This window comes from Leptodactylus fuscus, chromosome 2, assembly GCF_031893055.1.
Source record: "Leptodactylus fuscus isolate aLepFus1 chromosome 2, aLepFus1.hap2, whole genome shotgun sequence".
In the NCBI taxonomy this organism is placed as follows: Eukaryota; Metazoa; Chordata; class Amphibia; order Anura; family Leptodactylidae; genus Leptodactylus; species Leptodactylus fuscus.
Window position 1 is genome coordinate 285608831 of NC_134266.1, and position 15286 is coordinate 285624116.

At 49.0% G+C, this 15286-nt stretch overlaps 1 protein-coding gene across 1 annotated transcript; it reads right to left on the reverse strand.

Annotated features, from left to right (window-relative positions):
• Window positions 1–2131: 2131 nt before the first annotated feature.
• Window positions 2132–3103, reverse strand: LOC142194244 (olfactory receptor 51G2-like). Its single transcript, XM_075263260.1, has one exon. The coding sequence runs from the start codon at window positions 3101–3103 to the stop codon at window positions 2132–2134; it is 972 nt and encodes a 323-aa protein (XP_075119361.1).
• Window positions 3104–15286: the final 12183 nt, after the last annotated feature.

Here is a 15286-nt window from a genome sequence, read left to right on the forward strand (position 1 = left end):
TCCTTTTCTTGGCCTCCCCTGTTCTCCTTCTACTTTCTCTGAGTCTCCCTCTTCTCCTTGGTCTCCTCCACTCTCTCTAACCTCCTTCCACTCTTCTCTGCCCTTTCCAATTTTCCTTCTATGCAGCCTCTCTGCCCCTCACCTCCCTGCCTTCCTTGGTATCCCTATGTGGCGTCTCCTGCTTCTCCTGGCCCCCTTTGATTCTCCGCAGCCTCCATAGCCCCCCTGCTCTTCTATGCCTTTTCTCTCCCTGGTCTCTCTTGCTGTCACTGGCCTCCATCTGTATTTCTTGACCACGTGTCTGCACTAGAGGGCGCTTGGGAGCTTGGTTGTATACAGTCAGCTGATGGTGGTGCAGACAGAATATGAACCTCTATGTCTATGCAGGGGCTTTGGATCTCTATGTTAGAAAACAGACGACCATTCTCTGTAAAGATATAAATCATTCTTTCCAACTTTCTCAGAAGTTCCAAAAAGTCTCCTGGAAAAAAGGTGACCTTCTGGACTCCCAGAGATGGCAAAACTCTCTGACCGATGGAAAGTTCCTGCATCTGACGGTCTGGTAGTCTTTTTATACAACTTGGGCACTCTGTGTGTTGGTCACATTCAACCTGTTGGTGACAGTAGGCCTGTACCTGTTTTATTAACTACTAGCCTCTGCCCGCGACTTCATCTCTGTGTTGTTGGCGTCGATGATCCGCCTATATTCAGCAAATTGCTGTCGTCGATGGTTTGCCTGCTCCAGTGTTTTGGCAGGCCTTAATCTGTCCTGCTGCTGAACTCATTCCTCACACTGTGCCCGTGATTGTTGCAGCATCTCAGCAGCTCGCTGGGATGCCATATAATGAGCATGTTGTAAAGTCCCAGATAACTTTTAGGCCCGTGACTGGATTCCAGCGGTCACATCAGACACCAACATCCTGGCGCAAGTTTCGTGTCGTCAGCGCACACCATGTGACCCAGTAGGTTGGTTGATGACTGAAGAGGACTCCTTGCGGTAAGGTGAGCATCAGTGTTTGTTTACTTACCTCCCTTGGGCTCCCACTTATTATACTCTCGGTCTGAGGAGACCCCAGAACATAATAGTGATTTATGGGTACTGAACCCCAAACATTTGTGTACGGAGTGGTGTCAGAGAACCAATGAGCACAGGCCATAGTGTGTGGAGGAAAAGGAGGCTCTGCCATGGATCTCGGATAGTTCATCAAACAGCCAATAAACTAAGATGAATGTTCATTGGCAATAATAGAACTTTCTGACGACTCCAGAAATCAATCCAATAAAATATCCGTACATGACGTACTGCAGAATATAACGCATCCATTGGCTGGCCAGACACAGACATGATAGGTATCCCATGACACAATATCACAAATTTGTGCTATTGTCAAAAAGATTGACATCTTGTGACACATATGGTATCTGGAGCAGAGATGGCCGAACCTTGTAAGGTTCATTTTGCTAATATTTGAGAGGTTCACCCTCCGGTTTTGTTTCAGACCAAACTTGTTCTGTCCAAACCAATCCTCTTCCTTTGTCTTATGACCTATCCCTGGGTGATGCCATGGGCCCCAGGGGACTTCTGAGGCTCGGGATTAGACCTCATGACTACTAAAGCCCAATGGTCACTGAGCAGTCCTCCTGGGCCCATAATATCTCCAGGGTTATGGAAGAGACCAGAAGATGTCCAAAGATGACCAAACTGGACAATGTGAGGAAGTCCAGAGGAGGTGAGGGAAGGTGAGGATCAGTATAGATGATTTTTCCGCCCCTCCTCGGAGTCTCTGATTATTTAGTTTGGGGTCTGAAGAGATTTATGGACGGTGAACCTCAAAAGTCTTGGGTTGAAGCCAAGATTTCTTGTATAATTCAAAACAAACCTGATTCCTTACAAATTGGTTTCAAATCTGGAGATGTCTACTCAAGAGGAAAGAATAAGGAAGGACACATTGGTATTGTCACATTCATTTACTTTGGGATTTACATTGTCCAAGAAAAATACAAAATTTGTAAGACAATATTTCACTAACTTCTAGTTATTACCAGCGTGTATTGTCTATCCCCATCACCAGTGTACAGCGACATATAATACATATATACAAGATATAGGAAACGGGGCTGCAAGAGGATATCAGGGTGTTATTGCAGCCACCCCACTAACCAGAGTCCTCTTCCTTGTGACGCTGAAGACCTTGATGATTTTCTGTCGGATGAGTTTGGTCTTCACACTGTAGATGATTGGATTGATCACCGGAGGAACCAGGAGATAAATATCAGCCATTAATATAGGGAGAAGATGGGAGGCGCTCTTCCCAAACCTGTGGACAATGGACAGTCCGATAAGTGGGATGTAAAACAACAGGACGGCGCACAGATGGCAGACGCAAGTGTTGAAGGCCTTGAGCCGAGCTTCGTTCGCCTTAATGCTGAGGACGGCTTTAAGGATCAGGATGTAGGAGATGATTATGAACATGGAGTCAACACCCTTGGTCATGAGGACGGCCACCAGGCCATAGATACTGTTAACTATGGTATCAGCACAAGCCAGTCTGATAATATCCTGGTGGAGACAGTAGGAATGGGATAGGACATGACTCCTGCAAAATGGAAACCTCTTGGTGAGCAAAGGAACCGGAAAGACCACAAAGACGCTCCTTAACAATATTGCCAGGCCAGTCTTTCCTATGACTGACGGGGTTAAAATTGAAGAATATCTCAAAGGGTCCCATATAGCAATCAGTCTATCAATGGCCATGGCCACCAGAACCCCAGACTCCATGGCTGCTAAAGCATGGAGAAAGTACATCTGTGTCAGACACGTGTCCAAGGGAATCTCATTGTAGTTAAAGCAGAAAATCCCAAGAACGGTTGGCATTGTTGTGAGGGATACGCCAAAGTCGGTCAGGGCCAACATGGCGAGCAGGATATACATGGGCTGGTGAAGGCTCTCCTCTCGCTTGATGATGACCAGAATAGTACAGTTACCAAATAAAGCAACTAAGTATAGAAGACACAATGGAAAGGCGATGGAGGTCTGATCATCGCCCAGCTCTGGAATCCCACCAAGGAGAAATATCACCGATACGTTCTGAGCAGCTTCCATGGTCCATTAGGTGTGTCTGGACAGGAGAAATCACAAAAGGTGCATTACATTCTGGGAAGTCTCAGAGCTGATTATATCACAATAACCTTCATGTACATTGACCAGGACTGGCCCAGCAGCTGAATGGACACCCCAGTAGGACATAGGTTTATGGATTGTACACGTCAATGGGGCAACTACTTTGGAGTTTGATAAACCATGTCATTTTTATTGGTCAGTCTGTGCCAAATTCTCCATGGTCAGCTGAGGACACCGGACTAAAATGCTCATCCTCCCCACCATGTAAGAAAAATAAGAGGAACCCCTTGGTATCAGGCATGGCCACAGGTCACTGGGAATTGCCCCTTGGTTCTGTCTTTTGAGATGTCTTCATGGTACTTGGTTTCCTCAGATAATTATGTAATCTCCTTCACCACCACAAACACCTCTAGGGCCAGAAGACGTCTCAACCACTTAATATAAGGATTTCTGTAATGAACCATTACATCCGTAAGCCAGCCCACTCCATCTACCAAGCCTTGAGTGAAGGCCCAGCTTATAAATATCAGCACCAGGTGCAGAGAAGTTGGCTGTGGTGCCGGTATAGTACGGTAGGTATTGTGAGGTGTTGGCTGGCCTCACCTTCTACCCCCCATGCTACACATTTCCCAACAGTTAGGACCTTGTATGTGGTGGTTTAGGGTGATGATATATTTTACCCACGATGATCTAAGGAGATTATGAGATAATATTCCTTATACTTATATAAGTATCTGCAGTCAGTGTGGAGGGCAACAACCCCGCTCACTTACATGACGTGATCATCGCTTGTGCAACATAGCCCTAGTGCGGGGCACGTGTTGTCCTGGTGACACCACCCATCTGCTCCCTCCTTGTGCTCTATGTGCTCCCTCCTTGTGCTTCCTCCTTGTTCTCCCTCCTTGTGCTCCTTTCTTGTGCTCCCTCCTTGTTCTCCCTCCTTGTTCTCCCTCCTTGTGTTCCCTCCTTGTTCTCCCTCCTTGTTCTCCCTCCTTGTGCTCCCTTCTTGTGCTCCCTCCTTGTTCTCCCTCCTTGTGCTCCCTTCTTGTGCTCCCTCCTTGTTCTCCCTCCTTGTGCTCCCTTCTTGTGTTCCCTCCTTGTGCTCCCTCCTTGTGCTCCCTCCTTGTGCTCCCTCCTTGTGTTCCCTCCTTGTTCTCCCTCCTTGTTCTCCTTCCTTGTGCTCCCTTCTTGTGCTCCCTCCTTGTGCTCCCTCCTTGTTCTCCCTCCTTGTGCTCCCTTCTTGTGCTACCTCCTTGTTCTCCCTCCTTGTGCTCCCTTCTTGTGCTCCCTCCTTGTTCTCCCTCCTTGTGCTCCCTTCTTGTGCTCCCTCCTTGTTCTCCCTCCTTGTGCTCCCTTCTTGTGCTCCCTCCTTGTTCTCCCTCCTTGTGCTCCCTTCTTGTGCTCCCTCCTTGTGTTCCCTCCTTGTGCTCCCTCCTTGTGCTCCCTCCTTGTGCTCCCTCCTTGTGTTCCCTCCTTGTTCTCCCTCCTTGTTCTCCTTCCTTGTGCTCCCTTCTTGTGCTCCCTCCTTGTGCTCCCTCCTTGTTCTCCCTCCTTGTGCTCCCTTCTTGTGCTACCTCCTTGTTCTCCCTCCTTGTGCTCCCTTCTTGTGCTCCCTCCTTGTTCTCCCTCCTTGTGCTCCCTCCTTGTTCTCCTTCCTTGTGCTCCCTCATTGTGCTCCCTCCTTGTTCTCCCTCCTTGTGCTCCCTTCTTGTGCTCCCTCCTTGTTCTCCCTCCTTGTTCTCCCTCCTTGTTCTCCCTCCTTGTGCTCCCTTCTTGTGCTCCCTCCTTGTTCTCCCTCCTTGTGCTCCCTTCTTGTGCTCCCTCCTTGTTCTCCCTCCTTGTGCTCCCTTCTTGTGCTCCCTCCTTGTGCTCCCTTCTTGTGCTCCCTCCTTGTTCTCCCTCCTTGTGCTCCCTCCTTGTTCTCCTTCCTTGTGCTCCCTCCTTGTGCTCCCTCCTTGTTCTCCCTCCTTGTTCTCCCTCCTTGTGATCCCTTCTTGTGCTCCCTCCTTGTTCTCCCTCCTTGTGCTCCCTTCTTGTTCTCCCTCCTTGTGCTCCCTTCTTGTGCTCCCTCCTTGTGCTCCCTCCTTGTTCTCCCTCCTTGTGCTCCCTCCTTGTGTTCCCTCCTTGTGCTCCCTCCTTGTTCTCCCTCCTTGTGCTCCCTTCTTGTGCTCCCTCCTTGTTCTCCCTCCTTGTGCTCCCTCCTTGTTCTCCCTCCTTGTGCTCCCTCCTTGTGTTCCCTCCTTGTGCTCCCTCCTTGTTCTCCCTCCTTGTGTTCCCTCCTTGTGCTCCCTCCTTGTTCTCCCTCCTTGTGCTCCCTCCTTGTGCTCCCTCCTTGTGCTCCCTCCTTGTGTTCCCTCCTTGTGCTCCCTCCTTGTTCTCCCTCCTTGTGTTCCCTCCTTGTGCTCCCTCCTTGTTCTCCCTCCTTGTGTTCCCTCCTTGTGCTCCCTCCTTGTGCTCCCTCCTTGTTCTCCCTCCTTGTGCTCCCTCCTTGTGTTCCCTCCTTGTGCTCCCTCCTTGTTCTCCCTCCTTGTGCTCCCTTCTTGTGCTCCCTCCTTGTTCTCCCTCCTTGTGTTCCCTCCTTGTGCTCCCTCCTTGTTCTCCCTCCTTGTGTTCCCTCCTTGTGCTCCCTCCTTGTTCTCCCTCCTTGTGCTCCCTTCTTGTGCTCCCTCCTTGTTCTCCCTCCTTGTGTTCCCTCCTTGTGCTCCCTCCTTGTTCTCCCTCCTTGTGCTCCCTCCTTGTGTTCCCTCCTTGTGCTCCCTCCTTGTTCTCCCTCCTTGTGCTCCCTCCTTGTGTTCCCTCCTTGTGCTCCCTCCTTGTTCTCCCTCCTTGTGCTCCCTCCTTGTTCTCCCTCCTTGTGTTCCCTCCTTGTGCTCCCTCCTTGTTCTCCCTCCTTGTGCTCCCTCCTTGTGTTCCCTCCTTGTGCTCCCTCCTTGTTCTCCCTCCTTGTGTTCCCTCCTTGTGCTCCCTCCTTGTGCTCCCTCCTTGTTCTCCCTCCTTGTGTTCCCTCCTTGTGCTCCCTCCTTGTTCTCCCTCCTTGTGCTCCCTCCTTGTTCTCCCTCCTTGTGTTCCCTCCTTGTGCTCCCTCCTTGTTCTCCCTCCTTGTGTTCCCTCCTTGTGCTCCCTCCTTGTTCTCCCTCCTTGTTCTCCCTCCTTGTGCTCCCTTCTTGTGCTCCCTCCTTGTGCTCCCTCCTTGTTCTCCCTCCTTGTGTTCCCTCCTTGTGCTCCCTCCTTGTTCTCCCTCCTTGTGCTCCCTCCTTGTGTTCCCTCCTTGTGCTCCCTCCTTGTTCTCCCTCCTTGTGCTCCCTTCTTGTGCTCCCTCCTTGTTCTCCCTCCTTGTGTTCCCTCCTTGTGCTCCCTCCTTGTTCTCCCTCCTTGTGCTCCCTCCTTGTTCTCCCTCCTTGTGCTCCCTCCTTGTTCTCCCTCCTTGTGCTCCCTCCTTGTTCTCCCTCCTTGTGTTCCCTCCTTGTGCTCCCTCCTTGTTCTCCCTCCTTGTGTTCCCTCCTTGTGCTCCCTCCTTGTGCTCCCTCCTTGTTCTCCCTCCTTGTGTTCCCTCCTTGTGCTCCCTCCTTGTGCTCCCTCCTTGTTCTCCCTCCTTGTGTTCCCTCCTTGCACTTAAAGGGATTCTACCATTAAACATCTTTTTTCTGTGGCTAACACATCGGAATAGCTAGGCTATTTGTCTCCTACCTTTAGATGGGATCTCCGCCGCGCCGTTCTTTAGTAATACCGTTTTTTACCGGTATGTAAATTAGTTCTCTGGCAGCGATGGGGACGGGCCCCAACGCTGAAAATGCAATGAGGGCATCCCCACCGCTGCCCGAGAACAGGATCCTGCGCCGCCTCTATCTTCTGCTGGACCCTCCCCTTCTTTCTTCTGCGGCTTCCCATCTGTCGGCTCTGACACTAGTAGAGCCGACTGCGCATGTGCGCAATTGTGGCCTCGGAACTATGGCCGCGCATGCGCATTTGCATGTCCGTATGTGTGTCTGTGCATGCATGTGATCCATGGGTATGTATGTGTGTGTGCATGCAAGTGTGTGGTCCATGTATATGTATGCATGTATGTGCACGTGTGATCTATTTGTTTGTGCGTGTGCAGTGCAAGTGTCTATGCGTGTGGCAGTTGTGTGCGCTCTTTTCGTCTGTGTGTATAGTGTGCATTCATCCAAGTGTGTTTGTGTGCATGTGTGTGTGGTATTTGTGGAGTGGCATATCTCCCAACTTTTGAAGAACTGAAAGAGGGACAAAACGTAGCGCGCTGCTGAAAATTTAGCCCCACCCACTTTTGTGTTGACTCCGCCCACTCATTAATTTTTCATGTGCCCGCACACAGTATAATCCTCCTACAGTCACCCGTAAATTATATTTCCCCCCTCTATCTCTCCCCCAGTTTCATATACACCCTTCATCTGCCCCCAGTTTCATGTCCCCCTTCCATCTCTGCCCCCAGATTCATATCCCCCTTCCATCTCTGCCCCCAGATTCATATCCCCCCATCTCTGCCCCCAGATTCATGTCCCCTCCATCTCTGCCCCCAGATTCATGTCCCCTCCATCTCTGCCCCCAGATTCATGTCCCTCCATCTCTGCCCCCAGATTCATGTCCCCTCCATCTCTGCCCCCAGATTCATGTCCCCTCCATCTCTGCCCCCAGATTCATGTCCCCTCCATCTCTGCCCCCAGATTAATGTCCCCCATCTCTGCCCCCAGATTCATGTCCCCCATCTCTGCCCCCAGATTCATGTCCCCCTTCCATCTCTGCCCCCAGATTCATGTCCCCTCCATCTCTGCCCCCAGATTCATATCCCCCTTCCATCTCTGCCCCCAGATTCATATCCCCCATCTCTGCCCCCAGATTCATGTCCCCTCCATCTCTGCCCCCAGATTCATGTCCCCTCCATCTCTGCCCCCAGATTCATGTCCCTCCATCTCTGCCCCCAGATTCATGTCCCCTCCATCTCTGCCCCCAGATTCATGTCCCCTCCATCTCTGCCCCCAGATTCATGTCCCCTCCATCTCTGCCCCCAGATTAATGTCCCCCATCTCTGCCCCCAGATTCATGTCCCCATCTCTGCCCCCAGATTCATGTCCCCCTTCCATCTCTGCCCCCAGATTCATGTCCCCTCCATCTCTGCCCCCAGATTCATGTCCCCTCCATCTCTGCCCCCAGATTCATGTCCCCACATCTCTGCCCCCAGTTTCATGTCCCCCTTCCATCTCTGCCCCCAGATTTATGTTCCCACATCTCTGCCCCAGATTCATGTCCCTCCTCCATCTCTGCCCCCAGATTCATGTCCCTCCATCTCTGCCCCCAGATTCATGTCCCCCCATCTCTGCCCCCAGATTCATGTCCCTCCATCTCTGCCCCCAGATTCATGTCCCCTCCATCTCTGCCCCCAGATTCATGTCCCTCCATCTCTGCCCCCAGATTCATGTCCCTCCATCTCTGCCCCCAGATTCATGTCCCCTCCATCTCTGCCCCCAGATTCATGTCCCCTCCATCTCTGCCCCCAGATTCATGTCCCTCCATCTCTGCCCCCAGATTCATGTCCCCTCCATCTCTGCCCCCAGATTCATGTCCCCTCCATCTCTGCCCCCAGATTAATGCTCCCCCATCTCTGCCCCCAGATTCATGTCCCCCATCTCTGCCCCAGATTCATGTCCCCCTTCCATCTCTGCCCCCAGATTCATGTCCCCTCCATCTCTGCCCCCAGATTCATGTCCCCTCCATCTCTGCCCCCAGATTCATGTCCCCACATCTCTGCCCCCAGTTTCATGTCCCCCTTCCATCTCTGCCCCCAGATTCATGTCCCCACATCTCTGCCCCCAGATTCATGTCCCCACATCTCTGCCCCCAGATTCATGTCCTCTCCATCTCTGCCCCCAGATTCATGTCCCCACATCTCTGCCCCCAGATTCATGTCCTCTCCATCTCTGTCCCCAGATTCATGTCCCTCCATCTCTGTCCCCAGATTCATGTCCCCCTTCCATCTCTGCCCCCAGATTCATGTCCCCACATCTCTGCCCCCAGATTCATGTCACCACATCTCTGCCCCCAGATTCATGTCCTCTCCATCTCTGCCCCCAGATTCATGTCCCCCATCTCTGCCCCCAGAGTCATGTCCCCCACATCTCTGCCCCAATTCATGTCCTCTCCATCTCTGCCCCCAGATTCATGTCCCCACATCTCTGCCCCCAGTGTCATGCCCTCCTCTCCTTCATCTGCCCCCAGATTCACGTTCCACCTCCACATTACACTTACCTTCTCCTCCGCTCCCTCGCCGCTCTCTGCGCATCTCTCTCGCTGACACATATGCGGCTGAAGCGAGGAGCTGATCTGTGTCAGCTCCTTGCTTCGCCGCTGCCGCCGGCTACTATGCTTGTCAGACGCGATGTGTCAGCGAGAGAGGCGGGCAGCGGCGAAGCGAGGAGCTGACCTGTGTCAGCTCCTCGCTTCAGCCGCATATGTGTTCAACTCAGATCTGCGTCCTCTGGTCGCAGATCTGAGTTGAAATCGGGACATACCTCCCTCCAACCGGGACCGCGGGACATGTCACCCAAATCGTGAATGTCCCGCGGAAATCGGGACGGTTGGGAGGTATGGGGTGGTGTTTGTGTTGTGTGTGTCTACAGTGGTCTGGTGTGTGTGTGTGGTTTGTTGTGGCATTTGTGTGGTGTTGTGCTTGTGGGTTGCTGTATGTATGATGTGCCCCCTTTAGCAGCGACTCTTTGGCGCCGTCGCTATAATCCGTCCCTGTCAGTCACATCAGTTGTTTTCCCCTCAGCACTTTCACTTTTCCCCATTATATGTATAGGGCCTAATTTTGGGGTCCCAAGTCTCATGACGGGGGGACGCTAGCGAGATGTAACATGCGCAGTATTCTGCTCCTGTGCGTGGAGAGGGGGCGTGCCAAGTTTCACCCAAATCGGGCGAGAGCTGTGGCTTTGTATAGAGCAGATACTACAGGATTTGAGTTATATATATATATATATATATATATATATATATATATATATATATATATATATATATATATATATATATATATATATATATATATTGTAGGCAAGTGGAGGGAAAGGTGGTGGAGGGAAGGTATATCCCATTGAGATGGCTCCTCTCCACTAGGTAAGGGATCAGTCCAGTTCTGTGTCTTGGGTGTAGTCATAGGCCCAGGTTCCAAGCTCTGGCCCTGAGTTTTGGTACAACTACATTTGGAGCCTTAACCCTGTGAAGTCTGGAGGGTGTCTCTGACTGTCATTACTGCTGCTGCTATTGAGAGCTGAGGACCCAAACCCCGTGTAGCTGTGGAGAACCAGAAGGGCCAGCCTGCTAAGTGTGTGGCCTGCACGGCCTAGTGCCTAAAGTAAGCCGTTTATGTTGAACTTTGTTAATTGCACATAATAAACCGAGCATCAGTGTGAACCTGAAGACCGAGCTTCACGTGTGTTTTACTTGCCTGACAACCAGCCCCAAGCACCCGCATTTACTATATATATATATATATATATATGGCTACCAGTACATACACTATATATATATATATATATATATATATATATATATATATATATATATATATATATTACATTTTCTGGATCTTACTTATTCAGTTTTTATTTTTTTGGTATTTTTCTTCGCCGTGTCAGTTATTTTTCTGTAGGTGACACGTAGTTTAGAGTCACTGGGTAGTGGAACCTGTGACGTGGCCGTGGTAGTCGTGGTCTTTGTTGTTGCATTTATTTCTTTTTTTTTTACATTTTTTGTTATAAAGGCCTTAACCCCTTCCTGCTTGGCACCATAGTATAATGCTGCACTGAGCAGGAAGGAGTAAAGGGGTTAGTATGGAGCTGTACCTGCGGCATTACCTGCTGCCCAAGTCTGCTGAACTGACCCCCTGGACTCCATGATCAGTAGTAATCACAATAACCAGAGGGGCAAAAGCAATGCTGGCAACCTGGAAATACATAGTCAATGGGGAATTGGCAGGCAATGCGAGGGTTAAAATAGAGAGACGGTATAGAGGGTCATATAGAGGTCAGTATAGTGAGACAGTATAGCGGGTCAGTATAGAGAGACGGTATAGAGGGTCATATAGAGGTCAGTATAGTGAGACAGTATAGCGGGTCAGTATAGAGAGACGGTATAGAGCAGGGATAGGGAACGTACGGCTCTCCAGCTGTTGTAAAACTACAACTCCCAGCATGCATACCTGCTCTGCTGTTCTTGGAACTCCCATGGAAGTGAATGGAGCATGCTGGGAGTTGTAGTTTCACAGCAGCTGGAGAGCCGAAGGTTCCCTACCCCTGGTATAGAGAGACGGTATAGTGGGTCAGTATAGCAGGTCAGTATAGAGAGACGGTATAGTGGGTCAGTATAGCAGGTCATATAGAGGTCAGTATAGAGAGACGGTATAGAGGGTCAGTTTAGAGGGTCATGGTGACTCCAGGCTGACATTGCTGTGTTTTTATAATTATTTTTTTACCACTTTTGCCCCACCAATGACTTATTTTGGTATTTTTGCGCCCCGTTTCCTCGCTGTGTGGGCGGGGCTCTGCGGGGTCTTATACTTTTCTATGTTTCTATGTTATAGTTACTTTGTATCCGTTATTTATAGACCAGGGTCACACAGTAACAATCCGCAGTTCCGGCGCTGTGCGGGTCACATTACATAGTAATGACATTATATTCCTTGTTATACATCAGTTCTTATTATTTGATGTCACTTTCCCATCTTTCGCTCCGGCAGAGGCATCACCTTGTGTGTGTATACCTTCCTGTATAATATTTGCTGTATTCCAGTGTTTTATTCCATGTTTATTATCTGTACACAGACGGCAGATATTTGGGGGGGTTTCATTACCTGCCCCCTTGTAGATTCCCCTCGTAGTCATGTACATGCCGCAGTCACTATGGGGTTATACGGTCTGGACTGTCATTGCCTCTTATCCCGGCCGCTCCATTTACATTGCTTTACATTATGTTTCAGCCTCCAGAGCTGTAATCGTATGGGCAGGGCACAGGGGGCTCAGCGCTTCTCCTGTAGCAGACGACTCCTGACTGTGGATTTTATTCCTGACATTTCTTTATATCTAAGTTTCCTCTCTGTCTCGGATCTCTACGGGTGACTGGGATCGCAGTCAGTATATAATGTATATATAATGTACATAAGGTATAATGTATATATAATGTATATAATGTATATATGATGTATATCACTGTATAACAGACCCTTATATGACACCTGGTGCCGGCACTAACCTAGAGCTTTCGCAGGAGCCTCATCCGGATCTTTGGGGATTGCCGCACCTCGCGCCTCCTGCACTGACCCCAGAGCCACAGACAGCCCCGGCCAGGCAGTGCCAGCTTTATAATACCCAGGTTATAAACCAGTGGGACCAGCAGAGCAGAGCAGACACTGGCACCGGCCTGCGGAGACCTCCTGATTAACCCCTTCAGCCCCGTGTTGTTGTGTGTTATACACAGATAAGCCTGGACCCAGCACTGACACCTCTGCACCCCCTGGAGCTGCTCCCCTCATGCTGATATCTCATACAAGTTGTCAGTCAGCAGGATACACAGTATATGGGATGTCACTTATATAATGCAGTGTTATCTATCACTCCATGTGTCAGTCCTTACTGCTGTTCTTGCATTCACTTCATGTAGTAGGGATTTCAGGGACAAAAGATCAATATCCCACCTCCTTCTATAAATGAATTCTGTAGAGCAAGGAATTATGGGAGAATATTGGGGGATGGGGGGGAGGTGTAAGCCACTTTCACTGTATCCTTTGCAACCCCATGCAGCAGTCATACTGTAACGTCACCACTAGATGGCACTGCCCTACACTATATAATTCCCCTATAATGCCCCCTGCAGGGTGGAATTCCCTCATGATGACACAAAAAAAAAAATAAAATTCAAACACAGTGTATAATGTCACCATAGTGCCCCCTATAATGTATAATGTCACCATAGTGCCCCCTATAGTGTATAATGTCACCATAGTGCCCCCTATATTGTATAATGTCACCATAGTGCCCCCTATACTGTATAATGTCACCATAGTGCCCCCTATAGTGTATAATGTCACCATAGTGCCCCCTATATTGTATAATGTCACCATAGTGCCCCCTATAGTGTATAATGTCACCATAGTGCCCCCTATAGTGTATAATGTCACCATAGTGCCCCCTATATTGTACAATGTCACCATAGTGCCCCCTATAGTGTATAATGTCACCATAGTGCCCCCTATATTGTACAATGTCACCATAGTGCCCCCTATAGTGTATAATGTCACCATAGTGCCCCCTATATTGTACAATGTCACCATAGTGCCCCCTATAGTGTATAATGTCACCATAGTGCCCCCTATAGTGTATAATGTCACCATAGTGCCCCCTATAGTGTATAATGTCACCATAGTGCCCCCTATATTGTACAATGTCACCATAGTGCCCCCTATAGTGTATAATGTCACCATAGTGCCCCCTATATTGTATAATGTCACCATAGTGCCCCCTATATTGTATAATGTCACCATAGTGCCCCCTATATTGTACAATGTCACCATAGTGCCCCCTATATTGTATAATGTCACCATAGTGCCCCCTATATTGTATAATGTCACCATAGTGCCCCCTATAGTGTATAATGTCACCATAGTGCCCCCTATATTGTACAATGTCACCATAGTGCCCCCTATATTGTACAATGTCACCATAGTGCCCCCTATAGTGTATAATGTCACCATAGTGCCCCCTATATTGTATAATGTCACCATAGTGCCCCCTATATTGTATAATGTCACCATAGTGCCCCCTATAGTGTATAATGTCACCATAGTGCCCCCTATATTGTACAATGTCACCATAGTGCCCCCTATATTGTACAATGTCACCATAGTGCCCCCTATATTGTACAATGTCACCATAGTGCCCCCTATAGTGTATAATGTCACCATAGTGCCCCCTATATTGTATAATGTCACCATAGTGCCCCCTATAGTGTATAATGTCACCATAGTGCCCCCTATAGTGTATAATGTCACCATAGTGCCCCCTATAGTGTACAATGTCACCATAGTGCCCCCTATATTGTACAATGTCACCATAGTGCCCCCTATATTGTACAATGTCACCATAGTGCCCCCTATATTGTACAATGTCACCATAGTGCCCCCTATATTGTACAATGTCACCATAGTGCCCCCTATAGTGTATAATGTCACCATAGTGCCCCCTATATTGTATAATGTCACCATAGTGCCCCCTATAGTGTATAATGTCACCATAGTGCCCCCTATAGTGTATAATGTCACCATAGTGCCCCCTATATTGTATAATGTCACCATAGTGCCCCCTATAGTGTATAATGTCACCATAGTGCCCAATATAGTGTATAATGTCACCATAGTGCCACCTATATTGTACAATGTCACCATAGTGCCCCCTATAGTGTATAATGTCACCATAGTGCCCCCTATATTGTATAATGTCACCATAGTGCCCCCTATAGTGTATAATGTCACCATAGTGCCCCCTATAGTGTATAATGTCACCATAGTGCCCCCTATATTGTACAATGTCACCATAGTGCCCCCTATAGTGTATAATGTCACCATAGTGCCCCCTATAGTGTATAATGTCACCATAGTGCCCCCTATAGTGTATAATGTCACCATAGTGCCCCCTATATTGTACAATGTCACCATAGTGCCCCCTATAGTGTATAATGTCACCATAGTGCCCCCTATATTGTATAATGTCACCATAGTGCCCCCTATATTGTATAATGTCACCATAGTGCCCCCTATATTGTACAATGTCACCATAGTGCCCCCTATATTGTATAATGTCACCATAGTGCCCCCTATATTGTACAATGTCACCATAGTGCCCCCTATATTGTATAATGTCACCATAGTGCCCCCTATAGTGTATAATGTCACCATAGTGCCCCCTATATTGTACAATGTCACCATAGTGCCCCCTATATTGTACAATGTCACCATAGTGCCCCCTATATTGTATAATGTCACCATAGTGCCCCCTATATTGTATAATGTCACCATAGTGCCCCCTATAGTGTATAATGTCACCATAGTGCCCCCTATATTGTACAATGTCACCATAGTGCCCCCTATATTGTACAATGTCA

Excerpts from the sequence above, each read along its gene's own strand:
- LOC142194244 (XM_075263260.1), bottom strand. The coding sequence starts at position 3,103 with ATGGAAGCTGCTCAGAACGTATCGGTGATATTTCTCCTTGGTGGGATT.